The 27190-nt window shown below is 25.5% G+C and overlaps 1 protein-coding gene across 1 annotated transcript; it reads left to right on the top strand.

The window, feature by feature from the left end:
* Window positions 1–1107: 1107 nt before the first annotated feature.
* Window positions 1108–27190, top strand: LOC111639022 (intraflagellar transport protein 56-like). Its single transcript, XM_023384804.1, has 18 exons — window positions 1108–1179; window positions 1602–1736; window positions 2822–2914; window positions 3025–3139; window positions 5264–5459; window positions 5993–6062; window positions 8347–8448; window positions 10951–11025; window positions 12441–12543; window positions 14569–14678; window positions 15290–15353; window positions 15546–15634; window positions 15718–15801; window positions 15870–15939; window positions 25162–25268; window positions 25622–25755; window positions 26178–26290; window positions 26733–27190. The coding sequence occupies exons 1-17, from the start codon at window positions 1177–1179 to the stop codon at window positions 26287–26289; spliced, it is 1662 nt and encodes a 553-aa protein (XP_023240572.1). The 5' UTR covers window positions 1108–1176; the 3' UTR covers window position 26290; window positions 26733–27190.

Genomic DNA, 27190 nt, shown 5'->3' with positions numbered 1-27190 from the left:
GCGGTGAAAGTTTTCATCTTTAAAACGTGAACGTCGAACGTCGAGCGCCGCTATCTTGTAAGTGGCGCTCGACGTTCGACGTTCACGTTTTAAAGATGAAAACTACGGCCGCAACCTCTCTAATAATGTGTCGATTATAGTTTTTGTAAGTTTTTCAATCGCTCTTAACGCGGTGTAATCGTGTAACGTACTGTACGTCTTTCGAACTGATTAAAAGAGCAAGCGTAAACATATTAGAAACATATAGAAACGTGCGCCGATACAAAATGTATAGAAATGCCTGTAACATTCAAATGGTACATAATTTATGGAATATTGTGAAAATACAAAAACTCCGGTAAGCTCGTATTTTCGATAATCTGGCATCGTCCTGGTGGAGCGGCAGTACGGATCCGGTAAAACCTCCAGGCCTCTGGTAGCACCTCTAACTACATCTACCCATCTTCCCGTCCCAACGATCCAACCGGATCCACCCTTGGTCCCAACGATCCAAACCGGATCCATGGGTTGAGATTTTTTTTCTATTTTTTTCTCTTCTCCACACTCTTCCACACACCGGAGCAGTGATTCTCAACCTTTTTTTCGTCACGGTACACTTTTAATAATTTAAAAATTTGGCGGTACTTCGGTAAGTATCGCAGAACAACTGGTGACATCATAACAATAATTTTTAAACGCGGTTGGCTATTTAGGTCACATTTTCTAAACGCCTTGGTAACTACCGGCAGTTACCGGTAACACCGGTTACAATTTCCAAACGCGCCCTAGGAAGGTAGAACCGATTGAACTACTTGTCTGGCATCGTACTTTAGTGTGCCGCAGCACAGTGGTTAAGAATCACTGTATCACTGCACTAGAGTAATATGCCCTTGCAAACAAAGAAATTTATTTAAAAAGGCTTGAGCCCCGTTGCTACAGCTCCGAAACGAGAGTGACGCCGGAACTACTGTACTATGCCCTTATATATTAAATGCTGTACAGTGATTGATTTCATATAAATTAATAATCATTATTTTAAAATACGAAAAATAAATTATATTTGCTATTGATACGATCTTTTTGATTTTATAATGTTTTATTTTTAATGCTGTATCTGCCAATAGGTGGCGTAATACGACAAATAGCAGACTATATTATTGTATGGAGGAGTAAATTCTACGGTTGCATGAATTAAAAATGGTAAAAACGTATTTCTAATCGTCTTGTTTACATTCAATTGTGATGTATTAATAATAATCGTATATTTGTAGTAAATTAAAATATTTTATATGATTCTATTTTGATGTCCATTATAACCAGACCAATTTTGATACTATATATAAACAAAATTGGTAGAATCATGGCAGCACACAGAATAACACTAACTCAGGTTTGTGTTACACCACCGAAAGGTTGCTGACCCTGAGNTTAATTTTTTTTTTTTTTAATTTGAATCATGAACATTTGTTTCTTCTCAATTTTACTGAAATTTGTAATTACTTTCTCCTATTTTCCTCATTTATTAACTATGTATAAATAATTATGTTATAATTTTGTTTTTAACCTCATACTTAACTAGCAAACATTTAAAATAGTTTTATTAATGTTAATTATTCCTACAGTTACTGTCTAGAACAAAACCTGCGGCCGGACCCGGAGTCGCACCCTCTATCGAATCACGTAGTAAATCCAAAGTGCCTAGTTTGGAAGACTTTCTAAAGAATAGAGATTTTACGGGAGCGATGACTTTATTGGAGGTAATATAAATTGTATTAATTAATATACTATACATACGGTGCACTGTTGCTAATCCAAATTTGTGCTAATATGAACTAAAAATCTGTTCATTTGCTGACAAATGTTTCGGCCAAAAATAAAAAGAAATATTTACAAAATTATATTTGTATTAAAAACATGATAAATTTGTAAAATTAATATGTACTACACATTTTATTATAAATGTATGTATTAAATATGGTATAAAAATTTTTAATATACAGGGTTGACCATAATTATGTTCGTGCCTATTTTATTTATAAGCAATCATGTCGAAATTCATGTACTGTACATTAAATTACATGATATTGCAAAATGTGTCTTGGCAAAGAATTTTGATTCTCACTTTATTTCAGTATGGCTACATGCAATGTCGACACATTTTCATACAGCATTTTGTTTCTTCAAAGATTTTTGACAATGTTTCTGGTGTCACAAGATGCTTAATCACCAAAATTCTGTCCATAAGCTCATGAATAGAGAGCAGTTTTGTCATATAAATGTGGTCTTTCACAAAATTCCAAAGGAAGAAATCCAAGGGAGCAATATTGAATGTTCTTTGACATATTTTTGAAGTAAACTGTGGTTAAAAAAAGGTACCAAATATGTATTTATTCAATGAAAGGGGAAAATATACATTTTTCATATACTTTTATGCAAATGGATAAAGTTCCAGTCATTATGACATCAGTATAGTAAGTACTTGATATGCCTACATATTTCCCAGTGTAGCTTGGAACAGAGATAAAAATAAAGGATTTTCATTTATTTCATGTATTCTATATTTAACATATTTTTTTTCTACAATAATTTGTAAACAATTGAAGAAATAAAAAATTTATTTTATTGTTACTAATTTTTTAAGCTATACTGAGTCCATGGAGTAAGAATAAACTAGTCATAGACATTTTAAATTTGCAGCAGGGATCTATGAATATGAAGGGTTGAGTGTATATAGAGAAAATTTTGTCATTGATAATATATTTTTTAATCTTATGTAAATTAATAAGCATTTTTATTAAATTAAACATTTTTATTTAAACATTATATATAATTAATTTTTCAGTTTGCAAAAAACAGTGGAAAGGGAAGTATAGAAAATGATTTATGGATTAGTTATTGTGCATTTCATTTAGGAGAATATAGACATGCTATGGAGGTATGTTTTTGGAATACTCATATTGGCAGAAACTGTGTTTTATTGATTAAATTATATAATAATTTATAAAAATAGTTTATTTTATCAATTTTAATGCATTTTTTTTTTAGATATATGAAAAAGTATTGAAAAAAGATAATGTGCCTCCTATTGTAAATATATACTTGGCATGTTGTTATTTTTATTTGGGAATGTATAAAGAAGCTGAAAATTTCGTTAAAAAAGGTATTTAATTAGCATNACTCAATCTCTAAATATTGAAAATATTAGAAGTTTTGAGATTATAAATTATTGTTATAGATTATAATTGTATTGAATTTTTACATTTATTAATATAATTTATGTAATTTATTGAATTAAATTGATATATTGCATTATTTATTTTATAGAGATTATCTTGCTCTTAATGTGTATGTTGCTCTTTGTTACTACAAACTTGATTATTATGATGTATCACAAGTATGTATAAATTAATTTATATGAATAATTTTGATTGATTTTTGTTATTTATTAAACAATTTTTTATTTTACATTTAAAAATTTAACTATTTGATTTATTATATTAAAATATAAAATTTTAAAGAATATTTCTAAAAATCAATTCACAATAAACCTTTGACCAGTAAAATATTTATTTGAAAAACAAACGTTTTCGACCGTATTCTTTGGCCTTCTTCAGGTTAAACGTTTCGAGATTCGAAAAACCATTGAAAACATAGCCACGCGACACGGATATGGGCCAAGATTAATTCAGAACCTTGCATTTGACTATTCATCGCAAGTATATAATAATGACAACAATGGCCCACGCACGAACAACTCCAACAATTTTCAGTCTTTTGCTGTTGTTGAATATAACCACCATCTTGATCCGATTTATAGAGAAATTGCTGCGTATACAAACAAGAGGATTGCATATAGGAGGCGTAGTACTATTTATAACATCATGCGCAACTGCTAAGACGACATAGACGAGATCTGCTCCGGGTGTATATTCTGACCCACTAAGAGACCATAGATTTCAAAGAGACCTGGTATATATTGGTTCCTTGATACGCTCTCTTGATAAGCGTATACGCGAACACAAATATGACATTGAGCATAACAGATGCACCACTGCCCTATCTACTTATGCTTCGACCCCAGGCATAAGTGCCGACTTACATAACGTGCGAATCATTAAACTTTCACACAGAAGGGAACACATAAGAATGCTAGAAACCTTGGAAATATATAAAGCGGGGTTACGAAATAACTGCATCAACTATAAAGACGTGAGTAATATTTCTACAGCTTGGACGTTTGTCGTTGATGGGGAAGACCCCCCACAACTCTAGTTAGGGTGTTACTAACATTTCATGTGCGTGAAAAATAAGATTATTTAGATAAGATTGTTTAAATATATTTTGCGTATGCAATGCTTGATACGCATGCTCATAATGAGTTGAATATGTTCCAAAACTTTTAAATCTGTAAGCACAACGGCTTTTCAAATCTCGAAACGTTTAACNAGAAACTGTGTTTTATTGATTAAATTATATAATAATTTATAAAAATAGTTTATTTTATCAATTTTAATGCATTTTTTTTTAGATATATGAAAAAGTATTGAAAAAAGATAATGTGCCTCCTATTGTAAATATATACTTGGCATGTTGTTATTTTTATTTGGGAATGTATAAAGAAGCTGAAAATTTCGTTAAAAAAGGTATTTAATTAGCATTTATAGTTTTTGTTATATTAATATCTGACTGAATTTCATTTGTAACTATATGAATTCTATATTATAGTTGTAATTATGTTAATAATACTTTAAATATTGATTTATATATAAGATTGTATTGACAGCTGGATGGCTGAGTAGTTAATGTATCAGATTAACATTCTGGGGACCCAGAATCTAATAGAATTAAAAACCCCAACAATGTTTTGGAGGTAATCTCTCCCAGATATGTCAGGCCTCAGTCCTCACTACCCAGCTGTTCCATTGTGGATCTGGCCAAACTTACAATGGGTATGATTAAAAAGGCCATCTTAGTATCCATAGGGCATTAGAATCTTTTTGCTTTTGTATAGTATTTGACAATAGATAGGAATTCTTCCTATTGTTAGATACTTAAGTTATGTATTTATCTTCTATTCTTCTTAAATCTGATGGGAATTTCTTTTTATAAATTCATTTTTTCAGCTTTTATTATAAAATTTTTTATATATGTTGTTATATAGATTTTTTGTACTTTGATATGGACATTTAGATATAAATAAATAATAAATTATGTTTTAATTCTGTAATTTTTCGAATTAAGTCTTTAGAGGTATAAAAACAAACTAAAATCTTTTTATCTGAAGGTCCAAGCTCTCAGTTACAGAATCGTTTATTATTTCATCTTGCTCATAAATTTGGAGAAGAAAAACAATTAATGACATATCATCAGCAACTCCAAGATATTACAGAAGATCAACTTTCTTTAGCATCTATACATTATCTACGATCTCATTATCAAGAAGCTATTGATATATATAAGCATATTTTATTGGATAACAGGTAATAAAAATGTCTATCATTAGAATCATGCAATAGAAACTACATAAAAGTCTACAAATATTTCATTTATATTTTATAAGAACATATAATCTTACAAAATAAGACTAAAATATTGACACAATTGCAAAAATTTCAATGATATGAATACAAATTCAATTTGCAAATTACAATTGCCTTGAAAAATGGCTGGACATATTGTTTCTTTCCAGAATTAATTCATGATCAAAAATAAGTGTGTTAAGAAATACTTTATAGCACTTCATATAAAAGTTCACTATAGTGGACTTTTAAGCATCTATATGAAAATTAGAGTTTTTATAATATATAATTTTATTATTATGAGTTTAATTAAAATTCTTTCTAGAAAATACTAAAGAAAGCATTTACTCAGTCTCTAAATATTGAAAATATTAGAAGTTTTGAGATTATAAATTATTGTTATAGATTATAATTGTATTGAATTTTTACATTTATTAATATAATTTATGTAATTTATTGAATTAAATTGATATATTGCATTATTTATTTTATAGAGATTATCTTGCTCTTAATGTGTATGTTGCTCTTTGTTACTACAAACTTGATTATTATGATGTATCACAAGTATGTATAAATTAATTTATATGAATAATTTTGATTGATTTTTGTTATTTATTAAACAATTTTTTATTTTACATTTAAAAATTTAACTATTTGATTTATTATATTAAAATATAAAATTTTAAAGAATATTTCTAAAAATCAATTCACAATAAACCTTTGACCAGTAAAATATTTATTTGAAAAACAAACGTTTTCGACCGTATTCTTTGGCCTTCTTCAGGTTAAACGTTTCGAGATTCGAAAAACCATTGAAAACATAGCCACGCGACACGGATATGGGCCAAGATTAATTCAGAACCTTGCATTTGACTATTCATCGCAAGTATATAATAATGACAACAATGGCCCACGCACGAACAACTCCAACAATTTTCAGTCTTTTGCTGTTGTTGAATATAACCACCATCTTGATCCGATTTATAGAGAAATTGCTGCGTATACAAACAAGAGGATTGCATATAGGAGGCGTAGTACTATTTATAACATCATGCGCAACTGCTAAGACGACATAGACGAGATCTGCTCCGGGTGTATATTCTGACCCACTAAGAGACCATAGATTTCAAAGAGACCTGGTATATATTGGTTCCTCGATATGCTCTCTTGATAAGCGTATACGCGAACACAAATATGACATTGAGCATAACAGATGCACCACTGCCCTATCTACTTATGCTTCGACCCCAGGCATAAGTGCCGACTTACATAACGTGCGAATCATTAAACTTTCACACAGAAGGGAACACATAAGAATGCTAGAAACCTTGGAAATATATAAAGCGGGGTTACGAAATAACTGCATCAACTATAAAGACGTGAGTAATATTTCTACAGCTTGGACGTTTGTCGTTGATGGGGAAGACCCCCCACAACTCTAGTTAGGGTGTTACTAACATTTCATGTGCGTGAAAAATAAGATTATTTAGATAAGATTGTTTAAATATATTTTGCGTATGCAATGCTTGATACGCATGCTCATAATGAGTTGAATATGTTCCAAAACTTTTAAATCTGTAAGCACAACGGCTTTTCAAATCTCGAAACGTTTAACCTGAAGAAGGCCGAAGAATACTGTCGAAAACGTTAGTTTTTCAAATAAATATTTTACTGGTCAAAGGTTTATTGTGAATTGATTTTTATATATATTGATTCAGTACCTGGTGAGAAGGAACCTTTATATAAAATATTTCTAAAAATTTATGTACAGTAATTAAATTTATACTTTAAATACTTATTCTCTAAATTTTCTATAATTTATGTTTTTAAGAAGCTATGAACAGTTTAATCTTTCCTTTCATATGTTTAATAACTCTGAAGGTTGAAAGACAAAATATACATCAATAGAACTTTTTATTTTTATTTATTCTTATTTTTGCTTACATTGTGTTCTTTGTCCATAAAAACAATCCATAATAATTATTGTAGTAGGCTAGATTGGGTTTGTGTGAATAGATAGTTTAATTAATGGCAAAAATTATTTTCTTATTTAAATTGTCATTAATTAAGTTCTTGCAGTTAAATATGATTGGATATTGTGTATTATTTTATTATTATTTATTTTTTATTCCAAATTTTAATTTTATCACATTCATATATTTATTTGAAAATTGTATAACAACCTTTTTAAATCTTAGTTTTAAAACTTAATTATGTTAGTTAAATTAATTGAAAATGATTAACATTTATAGAAAAACGAACACATTTATTATTGTTATGTTGCAAATGTTGTGCTCAGCTGATACTGGTGCCAAGTGCTATGCCAGACTACAGTCAAGGCATAGCTACCCAAACAATTATTATTAATTGAACTTTAATTAAAATGAAGAAAAAATAGAAAATGATGGTTATGTGAAATTGCACATTTATTATTATTATTTTTATTGAAATTTAATATTAACATTTGTTTTTGTTTTTTATTTTTATTTTTTTTTGTAATATTTTTAATAACAACAGTGAATACTAACTTCTTTATTATAAATATTTTATTTTTACTTTAATTTAATTTAATATTAATATTAGTTAATTTTATATTTTTAAAATACTGTACTATACTTACTATGAATCATATGTATGGGTTTAATGAGAATAGAAATATTATCCATTTTGTTGTACTTGACTTTTTAATAAAAATACTCTAAATAAATTCTGCATATATTTTAGTTATATTGTTTATTAAGAATACATTTAGTTTGTGAACCACAATTCTGTGTTTTAATAATAATAAATTAGTAAAGTAATGTATATTTATGTATAACATGAACTAAATTTTTTAAAAAATTTTTAGGAGGTCTTAGCAGTATATCTACAAAATTTTCCTGATAGTGCAACAGCAATTAATTTGAAAGCATGCAATCATTTCAGATTGTATAATGGAAAGGCAGCAGAAGTAAGTGTTCTTAAGTTCCTTTATTTAATTAATAAAAAAATCAATCTACATTAAAAATACAGTATACTCTCGAATATGTGTGGATTATCTGGTTTGCAGATTATCTGTGTAAGCTTGTGTTGATAAAAATTTATGTCAGGAATATAAATATTAGCATTAAAATAAAAAAAATTGTGCTTTAACTTTTGCTATTTATAATAGTATGTTGAGCATCATAACTATTTCCAGAACATCAAGGCATAAATTAAATGACTTAACAAGTACACAATTAAAGTTGATTCTTGAACAATAAGACTTTACTTATCTATATACAGTATTTTTTCTTTTTTTTTTTTCATTAAATAACTTGTAAAATTGTTTGAAGAAAATATTTTGAATCATTTTGTTATCAATAAATCATTATATCACANTCAAGGCATAAATTAAATGACTTAACAAGTATACAATTACAGTTGATTCTTGAACAATAAGACTTTACTTATCTGTATACAGTATATATATATTTTTTTCATTAAATAACTTGTAAAATTGTTTGAAGGAAAAATTTTGAATCATTTCCTTATCAATAAATCATTATATCACAGAATCAATGATATTTTATAACAATATCTAACTGGCAACTTGTCATTTTTGGTTAATAACTGTTAACTCTGTTTAAACTGGAATCACACTGTACCAAAGATTTTCCGGTTTGGCAGGATAAATAAAGTCATGCGGTTTTTTTAACATAGAAAACACAACTAAATAAAATAAAAATTGATGGTTAAATCGAAAGTTTGTTTCGTTTTTAGAGAAAAATAACATACACCATTTTGAAATAAATAAAAACTTTTAATTTACACTGTATTCACCCTTCTGTTTGATAACCTTATGCCATCTGATGGGTAGTTTCATATTTCATCTGTGTAGAATTGAGTGGGTTTCTGATTGAAGAAATTATCAATGTGATTTTTGATACCTTCTAAAGATTGAAATTCTATATCATTTAAATTCGGCAACGAACAAAAAAGATGATAATCTGAGAGAGCAATATCCAGAGAATATGGAGGGTGACTCAATGAAGATGATCCATTTTTCATCACCTGTTATTAATCGTTTTAAAAATGGATCATCTTCATTGCATTTTAAAAGTGAATCATAAACAGAAACACACTCAATAAGGTTTCATTTACTTAATTTCCCATTAAGGAGAAAATATTTTCATATATTTTCTCCTTAATGGGAAGTTTATCCAAGGATAGCAAATGTCTGACAACGAATGTTTGGGATATTTTTAAGATGTTGGCTATCTCTCGTGTTGTTCTATGCTGATCATTTTGGATTAAAGCCATTATGGACTCATCTTCTATGGTTGAGGNAATAAAAATCGATGGTTAAATCGAAAGTTTGTTTCGTTTTTAGAGAAAAATAATATACACTATTTTGAAATAAATAAAAACTTTTAATTTACACTGTACCCTTCTATTTGATAACCTTATGCCATCTGATGGATAGTTTCATATTTCATCTGTTTAGAATTGAGTGGGTTTCTGATTGAAGAAATTATCAATGTGATTTTTGATACCTTCTAAAGATTGAAATTCTATACCATTTAAATTCTGCAACGAACAAAAAAGATGATAATCTGAGAGAGCAATATCCAGATAATATGGAAGGTGACTCAATGAAGATGATCCATTTTTCATCACCTGTTATTAATCGTTTTAAAAATGGATCATCTTCATTGCGTTTTAAAAGTTAATCACAAACAGAAACACACTCAATAAGGTTTCATTTACTTAACTTCCCATTAAGGAGAAATATTTTCATATATTTTCTCCTTAATGGGAAGTTTATCCAAGGATAGCAAATATCTGACAACGGATGTTTGGGATATTTTTAAGATGTTGGCTATCTCTCGTGTTGTTCTATGCTGATCATTTTGGATTAAAGCCATTATGGACTCATCTTCTATGGTTGAGGGCTGTCCTGACCAAGGTGCATCTTCAAGAGAAAGATCTCCTGTCCTAAATTTTGCAAACCATTTCTGGCTTGTTCAATCAATAACTGCATCCACTCCACATACAACACATATCTTCTTTTGAGTTTTTGTCACATTTTTTCCTGTTCAGAAATAATAGAGCATGAGATGTTGAAACTGCACCTTCTTATCTTCCATTTTAATGGTTTTTTTTTTTTCTTGAAAGATATGGAATTTTAAAAACTAACTGTAACTAGACTTGCATATTAAATATGCAAATATTCATAATGCTGACCTAAACAAGTTAAAACTTGATAAGCACAACAGAGGAAACACAAACGAGTGGTTATGTAAATACCTGAACAAACTTTCAGTTCAACCCTATACAATAGTGCAAATTTATGAGAAAGAACACGCTTTTTTATTGCCTGTATATTTTAATTTAAGGTTGATTAAAAATGTTTTCAATTTAAATATCATTTATTATTCAACTGAAATATATTTAGCATAAATTTTAATAAAAAAATCTTTTATTTTTATAGACAGAACTGAAAAGTTTACAAGAAATGGCATCACCTTCTTTTAATTTTGCAAAAGATCTTATAAAACACAATTTAGTAAGTTCTGTTTTCTTTCTAAATGTTATAATAATTATAATTATAATATAGAACTGTTTATGCATTTTACATTTATGTGTCTTTATCATTATACAGTGTTTTACATTGGTCCCAAAACATTCCTATTACTTTTAACAGTGAAATATTTTACTTATATGATTTTCCCTTTCTGAAACAGATAATAGATATCACAACATTATTTTATAAAATGTATTTTGAATTTCTGGAAACATATTTGTTGTATTCTCACACCATTTTCCTCACATTCACAGAATTAAATGCCATAAAATTGACCCAAATAAGTTATCATCTCTCTTAGAGAGAAGATTAGCAATAAATTATTTCTTAATCAGTGTGAAACAATCACAATTTACAGAAATACTTAATATACTTCCAGTATATTGTGACTGCTTTACACTCATTCTATATAAACATATAGACAACAGCAAAAAATCATGAACAAAGACTATTCATTTAAAAAACAAATTTATTTTAGGATCTATTCCTGAAATAAACTTGTTTCATTAAATGAATATGAACTTGAATTTTATATTAAATGAATAAATGAATAATTCTGCAATGTATACAATATAATAAGATTAGACTTAACCGTACTAATATGAATTCTATATTAAGAATTGTTAAGAAATTTAGCAGTTCTTGAAGGACATTCTAAAGCTAAAAAGAAAAAGTTTGCAGTGGACAATCTTTATAAGTAGCATTTGAGTCTTCAATAGTCAAAAATCACTCTGGAATTTATTTGCTGTTTATCAGATAAATGAAATATGTCTACTTGACCATTACCACTACAAGAAAGTTATGCAATAAAAGGATATCGCTGTTTTAATTCTTTTTTATAATGAAACATAAATAAAAGATAAAAATTAAAACACTTGTTTAAAGCTGTAAAAATACAAATTTTTATGACAAATTATTAATTCTATCATCTTGTGGTGCATCTTTACCTAAATTTCAGTTATATCTTTTTTGGTCTAGTCTTTTGAGAAATACATAAATGATACTTTACTTTATAATGCATATGATTTATAAAATTTGATTATGTATTTATATAATAATAATTATTTTTTAATATAGCAATAATAATTAAAAATTTATTTTAAATATTTTGGCATATCAGTTATTACAATATATTTTTATGTGCATTAGTTTATTTTATCTTTATAGAAATTAACTCATTTTTACTAAAAATGGATAAAATTATACTTTTTCATTCCATCATTTATGATGTAATTTAAAATTGTTTTTAATTTATTGTATTCATTTGCTAAACAAAAGCAAGTAAATTTTGTAAACATTTTTCAAGTAAAAATTATATTAAATATTTTTATAATGTTTTTGTATTATTACAATTATTACAATTAAAATTAATTAATATACACTTTTTGTTATTGTAGGTTGTATTTAGAGGAGGAGAAGGTGCCTTACAAGTATTACCTCATTTGGTAGATGTGATACCAGAAGCAAGATTAAATTTAGTAATTTATTATCTTCGACAAGGTATAAAATTTAAAATAATTATTATTTTAAAAATTAACAATAAAAATATTATCTGATATTGAAATCAAAAAATTTAATGAAAATTTAGTTTTCATTAAATTTTTTGATTTCAATTTAATGAGATCTAAAACTGATTGTTATATATTTTGTTGTTTTGAAAATTATAAGATAAAGGTTATTTAAAATATTTTAAAATCTTTTCAAACATTTTCAAAATATATTACCAAAAGCCATCAATGTAATTTGAATGAGATTCTATGCTACAATCAATTATGTACTTGATGTTTTCTGTTAGCTTTATAAATGTATACAAATTTGTCAAATTTTCTGTTGAGCATATTTAATAACTGTATAATATGTAGACATGATATTTCAGCTCAGTCATTAAAACATTAAAATAAATAAAAAAATTATATAGATTGTACAGTAGAAGATCACTAATTCATTGCTACCATACCATGTAGTGGAAAATTATTTGAAATATTGCATTGTTGGATGCTTTTGTGTTTTTTGCAAAATAGATGTTTACACCAATTTATTTAGCAGTTATGGCATAAATATACATTAGGCATTGGAATATATCTGTGAAAGCATTCAACCTAACTGTGTTAGATTGAATGCTTTCACAGATTGGGTGCTGTAACAAAATCACTCAACTTTTTTGATTACTTGTAAATATTCTTGCTTTTTGTCTGGGTTGATGCTTCCTGATGCAGTCCAAAGTTGGCTGATTGCACAGACTTGTCACACCTTGTAAGTTAAGGAATGAAATGAAGTCAGAGATCAAGTTCAAAAATATACACTTTATTAGTATTGGAAATGTATTTCAGACTGTCTCTCATCAGTCCAAACAGCAAGCATAGATGACTATAAGTAGAATTTCTGGTATATACATACTGGAAATTCTGCTTATATCAGACATTTTAAACTATTATTTGCCAAATTAATGAACTACTATAATTCATGGTGTCTATAAAGTCCATGTGCATTTTTAAATATTAATAGTTTTGGAACTATACATAGTATAATTAATCTACAAAAACATTATAGGCCTGATCTATCTAGTTTTTTTCTCATTATTTCAAAAATTAATTTATTATTATTTATTTATATATATTTTTTGAAACTTCAATTGTTATTGATCTATGGACTTTTCTTTGGACAGAATGACAGATTTCAGCTTAGCCAATAAAAGGATGCAGTTTTCTTTCTCTTCTAGAGAAGTCATGGGTCAATAACAATTCTAAAAAGAAAACAGTCATTTTGAAATTTAATAAAAAAAAATAAATATTAATGGGTGAAAAGATGATGATAATCAATTTTTGAAATAATGAGAAAAAGACACATCAGACTTATAAATGTTTTTTACAGATTAATTCTATCGTGTAGTTCTACAACTAAGTATCAATATTTAAAAAGACCCTGTACACAAGTGTAATATAGTATAGTATTTATATGACAAATATATTATATTATAATTATAATTTATCGTATGGTGTTTTAATTAAAAACTAGTTTTAATGTTAACTTAATATGTAGTTGTTTACTTAATTATCAAACAGATAAATTTCATCTGAATTTATGAATATAAAATAATTGAGTTATTTGATAAAATATATGAAAATACTTTATAAAATAACTTGCATAACTATTTTAAGAAATAAGGAATTTTTTAAAATGTTAACAATGTTAAATGACTTAAAACATTACTATAGAGAAATAAAAAGATAATAATTTTAAATAAAAATTCAAAAAGTTGATTATCAAAAATTGTATTTTCATTTTATCTTTATAAATTGAAAGAAGTTTTTAGTAATTCTGCAAATAATATAAAGAAATAATATATAATTGAAACAAAACTTAACTGAAAATAAAAATTATAGTTTTATACTTATTTTATGTAATATTTATTTTGTTAAATGAAATTTTTTCTATGAACAGTTTTTCTTTTTCTTTCAGTTTTGTAATTTTGAAAGCATTATATTAGAACATTATTAAGAAATAAATGATGAATTGTATTTTTAGATGATGTACATGAAGCTTACAATTTAATTAAAGATTTGGAACCAGCTGTTCCACACGAATACATTTTAAAAGGAGTAGTAAATGCAGCTATTGGACAAGAACAAGGCTCTGTGAGTTTTTTATGACATACATTTATTGTGGTCTTTTTTTCTTTGTCATTGTTCTATTAAAATTCACATTATTATTTTATTATTTATCAATGTTTATATAAATTATTTCTTTATTGGAGGTAATATAAATTGTATTAATTAATATACTNGTAATTCTGCAAATAATATAAAGAAATAATATATAATTGAAACAAAACTTAACTGAAAATAAAAATTATAGTTTTATACTTATTTTATGTAATATTTATTTTGTTAAATGAAATTTTTTCTATGAACAGTTTTTCTTTTTCTTTCAGTTTTGTAATTTTGAAAGCATTATATTAGAACATTATTAAGAAATAAATGATGAATTGTATTTTTAGATGATGTACATGAAGCTTACAATTTAATTAAAGATTTGGAACCAGCTGTTCCACACGAATACATTTTAAAAGGAGTAGTAAATGCAGCTATTGGACAAGAACAAGGCTCTGTGAGTTTTTTATGACATACATTTATTGTGGTCTTTTTTTCTTTGTCACTGTTCTATTAAAATTCACATTATTATTTTATTATTTATCAATGTTTATATAAATTATTTTTATTCCTTACTACTTTCTTATATTATTTAGAGAGAACACTTAAAGGTTGCTCAGCAATTTTTTCAATTAGTAGGAGGATCTGCCAGCGAATGTGGTTAGGAAATTAATTTTTATACTGTAAAAAATAGTTAAAATAATCATTTTTAAGTAAAATATTAACTTAATAAAAATATTTATTATAATAATATCAGTAATTTTACAAATATACACCCACAACTGCTGTAAATGATCGGGCTATATATCGGGTTTCGTTTGTGTTTATTTATTATTAGTAATTTTACATTAGATACCATCCCAGGAAGACAGTGTATGGCATCATGTTTTTTTCTTTTGAAGCAATTTGATGATGTTTTATTATATCTAAATTCCATCAAAGTATGTTGAATTTATTTTCAGGAATTTCTTATTTTGTGTCTTTCTTATATAATGTAATATTAATCTTTTTTATAAAATTTCAGAGTTATTTTTACAATGATGACACGTTTAATTTTAATTATGCTCAAGCAAAAGCAGCTACAGGAAATTATAAAGAAGCTGAAGAAGTATATACTTTTTTATATGATTAAATTTATATTTTTAAAATTCTCAAATATTGAAATTAATTTTCCAGATTTTTTCTCTAATTCAAAATGAGAAAATCAAAAATGATTATGTTTATTTAAGTTGGCTAGCCAGATGTTGTAAGTTAAAATTATTATTATTCATTATGCTATTTTCTTATATTGTTTAAAATACAGTGGGTGATCGGTTAACGAACAAATTGGATAACAAACACTTTCGTGAAAGATTTTTGTGTTTGGACAACAAACACCTCACAGAACAAACACAAGAAGAAGCAACATAAAATAATGAATACCAATTGGTCTTCCTTTGTTTTAAGGCAACAATTCAAAACTTTTCGGAGCGTGGGAGACGTCGACTTTGACATTCAACCCAGTATATACTGATCGGATAGTATTCCCCCAAACTTTGAAACTTTTCCTTGTAATTCTAGCCTTTTATTTTTCTGACAGAAACAATTCTTTTACGTTTTCTTCTGAAAATGTGGATTTATGCCACTATCTGCTATTAATGATCTTTTGAAGAAGTGGGAGGATGTCACAACAATGATCTTAAAATGGTATCCAAACCAGGTTGAGGTTAATAGGCCTAGGGATCTCTACAATTACAATGCTATTAATTACTTCTTAAAAATCCTGAAGAAGACAGAAAAGCAATTGACATTGGACAGATTCTTTAATGCCCCACAAACAGAAAAAACATGACTGATAAAAATGCGAGACTGTGTATATATGTATTTTTATTATTACATATAAATAAACATAGTAAGAAAGTATATAATTTTTTNTCTCACACCATTTTCCTCACATTCACAGAATTAAATGCCATAAAATTGACCCAAATAAGTTATCATCTCTCTTAGAGAGAAGATTAGCAATAAATTATTTCTTAATCAGTGTGAAACAATCACAATTTACAGAAATACTTAATATACTTCCAGTATATTGTGACTGCTTTACACTCATTCTATATAAACATATAGACAACAGCAAAAAATCATGAACAAAGACTATTCATTTAAAAAACAAATTTATTTTAGGATCTATTCCTGAAATAAACTTGTTTCATTAAATGAATATGAACTTGAATTTTATATTAAATGAATAAATGAATAATTCTGCAATGTATACAATATAATAAGATTAGACTTAACCGTACTAATATGAATTCTATATTAAGAATTGTTAAGAAATTTAGCAGTTCTTGAAGGACATTCTAAAGCTAAAAAGAAAAAGTTTGCAGTGGACAATCTTTATAAGTAGCATTTGAGTCTTCAATAGTCAAAAATCACTCTGGAATTTATTTGCTGTTTATCAGATAAATGAAATATGTCTACTTGACCATTACCACTACAAAAAAGTTATGCAATAAAAGGATATCGCTGTTTTAATTCTTTTTTATAATGAAACATAAATAAAAGATAAAAATTAAAACACTTGTTTAAAGCTGTAAAAATACAAATTTTTATGACAAATTATTAATTCTTATCATCTTGTGGTGCATCTTTACTTAAATTTCAGTTATATCTTTTTTGGTCTAGTCTTTTGAGAAATACATAAATGATACTTTATAATGCATATGATTTATAAAATTTGATTATGTATTTATATAATAATAATTATTTTTTAATATAGCAATAATAATTAAAAATTTATTTTAAATATTTTGGCATATCAGTTATTACAATATATTTTTATGTGCATTAGTTTATTTTATCTTTATAGAAATTAACTCATTTTTACTAAAAATGGATAAAATTATACTTTTTCATTCCATCATTTATGATGTAATTTAAAATTGTTTTTAATTTATTGTATTCATTTGCTAAACAAAAGCAAGTAAATTTTGTAAACATTTTTCAAGTAAAAATTATATTAAATATTTTTATAATGTTTTTGTATTATTACAATTAAAATTAATTAATATACACTTTTTGTTATTGTAGGTTGTATTTAGAGGAGGAGAAGGTGCCTTACAAGTATTACCTCATTTGGTAGATGTGATACCAGAAGCAAGATTAAATTTAGTAATTTATTATCTTCGACAAGGTATAAAATTTAAAATAATTATTATTTTAAAAATTAACAATAAAAATATTATCTGATATTGAAATCAAAAAATTTAATGAAAATTTAGTTTTCATTAAATTTTTTGATTTCAATTTAATGAGATCTAAAACTGATTGTTATATATTTTGTTGTTTTGAAAATTATAAGATAAAGGTTATTTAAAATATTTTAAAATCTTTTCAAACATTTTCAAAATATATTACCAAAAGCCATCAATGTAATTTGAATGAGATTCTATGCTACAATCAATTATGTACTTGATGTTTTCTGTTAGCTTTATAAATGTATACAAATTTGTCAAATTTTCTGTTGAGCATATTTAATAACTGTATAATATGTAGACATGATATTTCAGCTCAGTCATTAAAACATTAAAATAAATAAAAAAATTATATAGATTGTACAGTAGAAGATCACTAATTCATTGCTACCATACCATGTAGTGGAAAATTATTTGAAATATTGCATTGTTGGATGCTTTTGTGTTTTTTGCAAAATAGATGTTTACACCAATTTATTTAGCAGTTATGGCATAAATATACATTAGGCATTGGAATATATCTGTGAAAGCATTCAACCTAACTGTGTTAGATTGAATGCTTTCACAGATTGGGTGCTGTAACAAAATCACTCAACTTTTTTGATTACTTGTAAATATTCTTGCTTTTTGTCTGGGTTGATGCTTCCTGATGCAGTCCAAAGTTGGCTGATTGCACAGACTTCTCACACCTTGTAAGTTAAGGAATGAAATGAAGTCAGAGATCAAGTTCAAAAATATACACTTTATTAGTATTGGAAATGTATTTCAGACTGTCTCTCATCAGTCCAAACAGCAAGCATAGATGACTATAAGTAGAATTTCTGGTATATACATACTGGAAATTCTGCTTATATCAGACATTTTAAACTATTATTTGCCAAATTAATGAACTACTATAATTCATGGTGTCTATAAAGTCCATGTGCATTTTTAAATATTAATAGTTTTGGAACTATACATAGTATAATTAATCTACAAAAACATTATAGGCCTGATCTATCTAGTTTTTTTCTCATTATTTCAAAAATTAATTTATTATTATTTATTTATATATATTTTTTGAAACTTCAATTGTTATTGATCTATGGACTTTTCTTTGGACAGAATGACAGATTTCAGCTTAGCCAACAAAAGGATGCAGTTTTCTTTCTCTTCTAGAGAAGTCATGGGTCAATAACAATTCTAAAAAGAAAACAGTCATTTTGAAATTTAATAAAAAAAAATAAATATTAATGGGTGAAAAGATGATGATAATCAATTTTTGAAATAATGAGAAAAAGACACATCAGACTTATAAATGTTTTTTACAGATTAATTCTATCGTGTAGTTCTACAACTAAGTATCAATATTTAAAAAGACCCTGTACACAAGTGTAATATAGTATAGTATTTATATGACAAATATATTATATTATAATTATAATTTATCGTATGGTGTTTTAATTAAAAACTAGTTTTAATGTTAACTTAATATGTAGTTGTTTACTTAATTATCAAACAGATAAATTTCATCTGAATTTATGAATATAAAATAATTGAGTTATTTGATAAAATATATGAAAATACTTTATAAAATAACTTGCATAACTATTTTAAGAAATAAGGAATTTTTTAAAATGTTAACAATGTTAAATGACTTAAAACATTACTATAGAGAAATAAAAAGATAATAATTTTAAATAAAAATTCAAAAAGTTGATTATCAAAAATTGTATTTTCATTTTATCTTTCTAAATTGAAAGAAGTTTTTAGTAATTCTGCAAATAATATAAAGAAATAATATATAATTGAAACAAAACTTAACTGAAAATAAAAATTATAGTTTTATACTTATTTTATGTAATATTTATTTTGTTAAATGAAATTTTTTCTATGAACAGTTTTTCTTTTTCTTTCAGTTTTGTAATTTTGAAAGCATTATATTAGAACATTATTAAGAAATAAATGATGAATTGTATTTTTAGATGATGTACATGAAGCTTACAATTTAATTAAAGATTTGGAACCAGCTGTTCCACACGAATACATTTTAAAAGGAGTAGTAAATGCAGCTATTGGACAAGAACAAGGCTCTGTGAGTTTTTTATGACATACATTTATTGTGGTCTTTTTTTCTTTGTCATTGTTCTATTAAAATTCACATTATTATTTTATTATTTATCAATGTTTATATAAATTATTTTTATTCCTTACTACTTTCTTATATTATTTAGAGAGAACACTTAAAGGTTGCTCAGCAATTTTTTCAATTAGTAGGAGGATCTGCCAGCGAATGTGGTTAGGAAATTAATTTTTATACTGTAAAAAATAGTTAAAATAATCATTTTTAAGTAAAATATTAACTTAATAAAAATATTTATTATAATAATATCAGTAATTTTACAAATATACACCCACAACTGCTGTAAATGATCGGGCTATATATCGGGTTTCGTTTGTGTTTATTTATTATTAGTAATTTTACATTAGATACCATCCCAGGAAGACAGTGTATGGCATCATGTTTTTTTCTTTTGAAGCAATTTGATGATGTTTTATTATATCTAAATTCCATCAAAGTATGTTGAATTTATTTTCAGGAATTTCTTATTTTGTGTCTTTCTTATATAATGTAATATTAATCTTTTTTATAAAATTTCAGAGTTATTTTTACAATGATGACACGTTTAATTTTAATTATGCTCAAGCAAAAGCAGCTACAGGAAATTATAAAGAAGCTGAAGAAGTATATACTTTTTTATATGATTAAATTTATATTTTTAAAATTCTCAAATATTGAAATTAATTTTCCAGATTTTTTCTCTAATTCAAAATGAGAAAATCAAAAATGATTATGTTTATTTAAGTTGGCTAGCCAGATGTTGTAAGTTAAAATTATTATTATTCATTATGCTATTTTCTTATATTGTTTAAAATACAGTGGGTGATCGGTTAACGAACAAATTGGATAACAAACACTTTCGTNCACCGTTTGAAAATATCAAAAATTAGGCATCTTCCCCCGCTAACCATCTTACCCCGAATCACTCTATGCGTTGCAGTCAAACCAGTTTTTAGTTAGGATGCGTTTTAACTAGTAAAAACGAGTTTATACTGGATGTGTTTCTTAAAATTCGTTTTGTCTAGTTAAAACTAGAATTTACTGCTAGTCAAAAACGAATTTGAGTTAAAACTAGCTTTAACTAGACAAAACGGGTTTTAACAAAGACATTCAGTATAAACTAGTTTCAACTAGTTAAAACGCGTTCTAACTAAAAACGGGTTTTGACTGTAACATATATAAATACTTGTCTTACATGTGGTAAACATTAATATTTGTGTTTTTGTATATAGAAATGGAAGGTTAAAATGTTTTATGCTTTATATAATATATTTTTAATATTTGTTCATTTGTTCATTAACTTTTATTTCAATATTTATAATATAAGTATTATAATTTTAAATTTATATTACTTTATACATGTTGTTATTACCTATTTCAGTATCAGTAATTCATGATCATGATATTTAATTTAATAAGATAAGAGACATTTAACATCAATGAAATCAATCAAAATATAGTTCTAAATACTGTCTTTCAATGTTTAAAAATTGTTTCATTTTCAAGAAAATAAAATAAACACAAAAATACAAATAAACTTTGCTTGGTAGTGAGTACTTTTGATAAATTAATATTATCTTTAGTTTAAAACTGGCAGATTAGAACGACAAAATATCTGTTCTGTTCTACCAGTTATAGATTTTATAACAAATGCATCTTTGGAAGAATTGCAAAATGTATTTGCAAACAGTATTATTTCTTTTTGCTAATAAAAATATAAAATTCAAACAGAGAAATACAGATACAATATTCTAGCAAATATCAAAGCAAATAAATAAATATGCTTGAAATCTGCAGGAAATAATAAATTTTAATCTTTTTATAACTTTGATTATAACTTTTTAAAATTTTATTAGCATATTTATACTTGGTTTAAATTTCTTATGTTTAAAATGTCATTTGCATTTGGTTAAAATAATCTGCTTAGAGTAAGAAAATTTTCTTAGAACACTGTATAAATCTGATACAAATAAAACGTTTATAATAATCTTTATATGAACTTATTCTTTTAATAAATTAATAATCAATGGCATCCATTAAAATTAATTGCTAATTTATTAAAAGAATAAGTTCATATAAAAATTATTATTTTTTCTTTTGATAATTTATTTTTATTAAAAGAAAAAGATGATGTTAGTTTAATATAAATATTTGATAATTAAAAATTTTACAAATTAAAATATTGATATCAGGGGAAATAAACAATTAAAATATTACAATTGGAATATATTGTAGCAAAGATGTAAGTGGTGTATCTATTCAAAAAGTCCTCTGTGATAAACTTTGATCATTGAAGCAATAGAAGTATTATTTATTTGTACTTGGATAAAAAAGCATACTAGCAACATTCACTCACACAAGCTGCTTATTTCAGATGTTGATAGGTGATAGGGGATTGTGAGATGTACAGTACAAGTATATGTAGTGGTGATGGTCATGGTGTTTATGTTGCAGTGGGTATTGGCTCAAAGTGCAGTAGAAAAGTGCAAGCACCTAAAACATATATATATATTAAAGTAGAGCAATGTTCATGGATAAAAATCAAGATGGCATGAGATTATAATGCTTAAGAATGTTTTTAGGAACTGTGTGAAGCATGTGACAACATAGCATTTCCATATCAGTTAGTGGCACATTGAGTGCAGTCATTCTGCAAACACAGGCAAAGCCATTTAGAACACATGTTAGGACACATTTAGGATCAGAGGTCCTGTACATTGGGGCACTTGTGGTATGTTTCCCTTTTGTCGTTGGGTTGCCCTTTTCTTAATCTCCAAGGAGATCTAAGGTTTCATTTTATTTTTAATTAGCTGCATTTAATCAAGGAATACCTGTATATATAACATCTGACTTTCTCAGAGGTAAGAGTATGCCACAGAATAGTGCTAAACATATTTCATGATATGAATGGAAGCATTACTTCTTTACTGCACACAAATAAGGATGTCTGAAAGTGATGTTTATTGATGTTTACTATCTACTGCTGAGGTAAAGAGTGACATTTTGTCACTCTTTACCTCAGCAGTAGATAGTAAATGCTGAATATTAATTCAGTTTCTTGAAGAATCATCTTTGTCCATCACAGGAGAAAATGATCACACCTGTTTCCAACAGATATGCTTTCCCATTATGCTTCATGGCAATGCAAGGTGTCATAATCCTATCTCTGCCAAATATCTTTACTACTGGAAATGGGATATACTGGAACACCCTCCTTGCTCCCCTGATATGAGCTTGTGTGATTACAACCTTTTCTCAAAAATAAAAGATCCATTACAAGAGAAATGTTATCATACCAGAGATGAGATTATTCATGCTATGGGTGGTCAGTACAGGACAGCAACAGAAATGGTCATGCTGACATTTTATGTGCCTTTCACAAGTATGAGTGAAGTGATAGACAAGTGGGGAGAATACATTGAAAGCTGTAAGTGGTTTTGGTTCTGTTAGGAAAGTCATTTGAAAACAGTAGACATGTTTGTATTTTTTTTTTTATTCAAAACATTAATTAAAAATATTAGTTTCATTTTAAATGTATCTATTATCTATTTAAATTATTTTAATTTTAATATGATTTTAATATTATTTTTATGTAATATATCAGAATTATGTTTCTTAGAGAATTTTATTCATTACAATACTATTTATTGTGTATAATTATTAAGATCTATGAAATTATTCCTTTTTGTCTTACAGTTTATTTAGTTATGAGTCTAACAAAATGATTTAAATTCTGAATGTATTGATAATTGATAACTTTTGTCTGTACTGAATCTGTATTAATAATTAATTGTACAATTTCATAAAAGTGATAAACACAACATAATTAAACTTGCTCATATAAAATATCTAACGTTCAATCACAATATATTTAAAGAATAATGTAATCTGAGAGTTATTTTCTAATATTTATCATGTTATATTTAATTATTTTCATGTTAAAAATAAATAAGAAAAGATAATTATGTGAATATTAATATGAAAGTAATATAATATTCATATTATACAGGAGTTATATCATTTCAATAAGGTTTATCTTTATAATTAAAGAAAGCATTTATGATTTTTATAATGGATATTTAATAATTTCTTTAATTATTCATACAATATATTGAATAGAGTATTTGTTACAATGAACAAATTTACTATTACTTATTAAGCATTAACACATTGATTATTTATTTATAATTTTTAATTTAAATATTTTAAAGAATTTCTTTGTCTAATTATATAATTCTAAAAGTTTGTGCAAATATACAAATATTTAAAATTTTTAATTAATACATATTTTACTTTTTTAGATTGATATTAATAAAGTTTGCGTAATATGCATATTAATAATCATATAGCTAGCTATTCTTTTAATATTTATTTTTAGCATTGATAGAAATTAGTATATGATATGATAAATGACTAATTATCAAATTATACTGTTAAATTAACTTTAGATCTATTATGAATAAATGTTAGATATATTATAAATTTACTTATGTAAATTGTATAAGTCGGTTTAAATGCTTTTCACATTTATGAAATTTCTACAATGAATCATTAATATAGATTCACTGGATACAGATGAGATTAATTGATAAATTTATGAAGTTATTTTNAAAAATATAGTAAAATATTTAATAAATTTTTTATTTATTAAATTTATTTATAAAATATTAAATAAATAAAAAAAATTTATTCAATTATTATTAAAACACACAGCTTATATATTATAAATACTTAAAATCCACGTTAAGAGATTAAAAATTTTACTTAATTGTTAAAAACTTTATTTTCTGCTTACTTATTTACAGTGGAATAGATAGTTATTGGAAGTATTTACCTTAATCTATGTCATAATAATTTTTTTCACATTATTAAGCATCTTTTTAGTTAAAATTATTTGAAAAAATACATTAATTTAAATATTTAGACCTGCTTTCTGATAATATTATTAAACATTTTACTTATTAATATGAAGCCAGTTTGATTTACAATAATCAGCAAAAAATTACTGTAAAATGAAAATAAATTTTGAAATGAAATGATTTTTTTTCCCTATTATTTAACTCTTGAAATAAGTGATAATTTCATATTAAATATAATGTACAAATTTCATTATGAAATGTTTTTCAATTAGATATAATGAATAAAAAATCAAGATTGGCATGGGAATTGTATCTGAAAATGGAAACTTCTGCAGAATCGTTCAGTCTCCTTCAACTAATTGCCAATGATTGTTATAAGGTAAAATTAAATTTCAGATAAGGCTTTATTTTAATGGCTCGGTGCCAGCTGTCTTTATCTCTTATTTAATTTGTTTAATTTTCTATAGATGAAAAGTGTACCTAAGTCTAGCAGTAATTAGAAGAATAATGCAAATGTTCAATATATTAATATCAAAGTTACAAAAGCACTTACTGTTTATGTAACTTTTAAGTAGCTTTAATTGTTATCTATTAATGTGTTTTGTTAACTTGGGGTTTTTAAATCTGTATAGTATACAAATCTGTAACAGTATAGTTTTTAAAGTTATATATATTACAAGTTTCAGCAGAAACTGTTGTTTTTGATTCTTATTTATTTATCTTAATTGATAGGTTGGTCAGTTTTTTTACGCTGCTAAGGCATTTGATATTTTAGAAAAAATGGATCCAAATCCAGAATATTGGGAGGGTAAGAGAGGAGCTTGTATTGGAGTTCTTCAAATGATCATTGCAGGAAATGAACCAAAGTAAGTTTTTATATTTTCATTAAATAAGCACAAAGTTTTTCAAATAAATTATTTAATGTTTACTTCTTAATTGCTTAATATTAATTTTTATTTCAACATAAATCATATTTAAAAAATTAAATTTGTACATACAGAAAATAATTAAAGAATCCATTAATAATTAATACATCTGCAAGACTGATTCTGTTGAAATTAGATTATAAATAATTCTGATTAAATTTTAATACTTAGTTGAGAGAGAGTAGATTATTTAATTTGCATATAAACTTTTTAGAAGTTTTATTACTAAATAAAATTTGTTTTTATTACCTTATAACTTATTTCAAACTTTAGTTTGTAAAGAAACATTCAATTTACGTCTTATCTGTTAATTACAGAAAATAGTCTAAGAGTTTGCAATTACTTAATGTATAAAATTTTAGGGAATCAATACACGAAGTTTTACAAATACTACGTAACACTTCTAATCCTCAAGTCGAGAACATTGTCCGAGCCATGAAAAACTGGGCCAAAGAAAATAGAGTTCCACTTTAAGGTGAGAAATTTTATTATCTATAATTTTTAAAATTATGTAAATAATAGGGTTTTATTAAATAAATTTTAATGTAATTTTGAAAATACTAAACAAAGTTTATTTATAAGATAATTATAACATTTAATTAAATTGTGTATTTTGATATATTTAAATTTAATGTTGTCCTTACAATTCTCAAATTAATTCTATCTTATCTCTCTCAGGTATTAATTTCTTTAAACAATAGAATGAACTGTTTAATTATTTAATGAATAGCAGCTGTTTTACTTTAGGAACATAATATAATTCATTTATTTTACCTTTACTAATTGTGGCTATTCATATTTGCATGAAAAATTATAATCAATTTTTTCAGTTTTTAAAATATATTAATAAATCGAAATTTTATCTTAAAATTTTTAAAATATAGATTATTAATAAAAATTTTTATATTATATTACAGATCTTGAAAAGGCGGGAAGTTTTGGCTTTTCCATCCATTTAAGAGTATGCATTCCATTCATTATTTTAATAAAAATATCAAGAGCACATTATTTTAATAATCTGATTGGAATCTAAGCATTCCATTGTACTAGGAACTGCAATTACATCTTAAAGAATTGTAAATTTTCCACTTGTTCTAGTCATATCCACACAATCTAATTCTAGAGATTTTTAAAGGTTAAACATTTTGTAAATCATCAAAATGGAGTTGATGAATTATAAATTATTTAATCTGAAAATATATATTTAAAAGAAAATTTTGAATTTCTTTTGTTTTTAAAGAACTGTAAATAACGAAGTTTAATAAAAGAAAAGAAAAAAAAACAGACAACTGTTTGCATGGTGATTACTTTATTAAGTAGATTAGGAAGTATTAAAGTGAAAGGTAATCTTTGTGCAGGAAGTCAATTTTTTTGA

The sequence above is a fragment of the Centruroides sculpturatus genome, unplaced genomic scaffold, assembly GCF_000671375.1.
Source record: "Centruroides sculpturatus isolate CEXI.00-Female unplaced genomic scaffold, Cexi_2.0 scaffold186, whole genome shotgun sequence".
Taxonomy (NCBI): domain Eukaryota; kingdom Metazoa; phylum Arthropoda; class Arachnida; order Scorpiones; family Buthidae; genus Centruroides; species Centruroides sculpturatus.
Note: the sequence above shows the minus strand (reverse complement) of the source record. Positions and strands in the feature narration are given on the sequence as shown.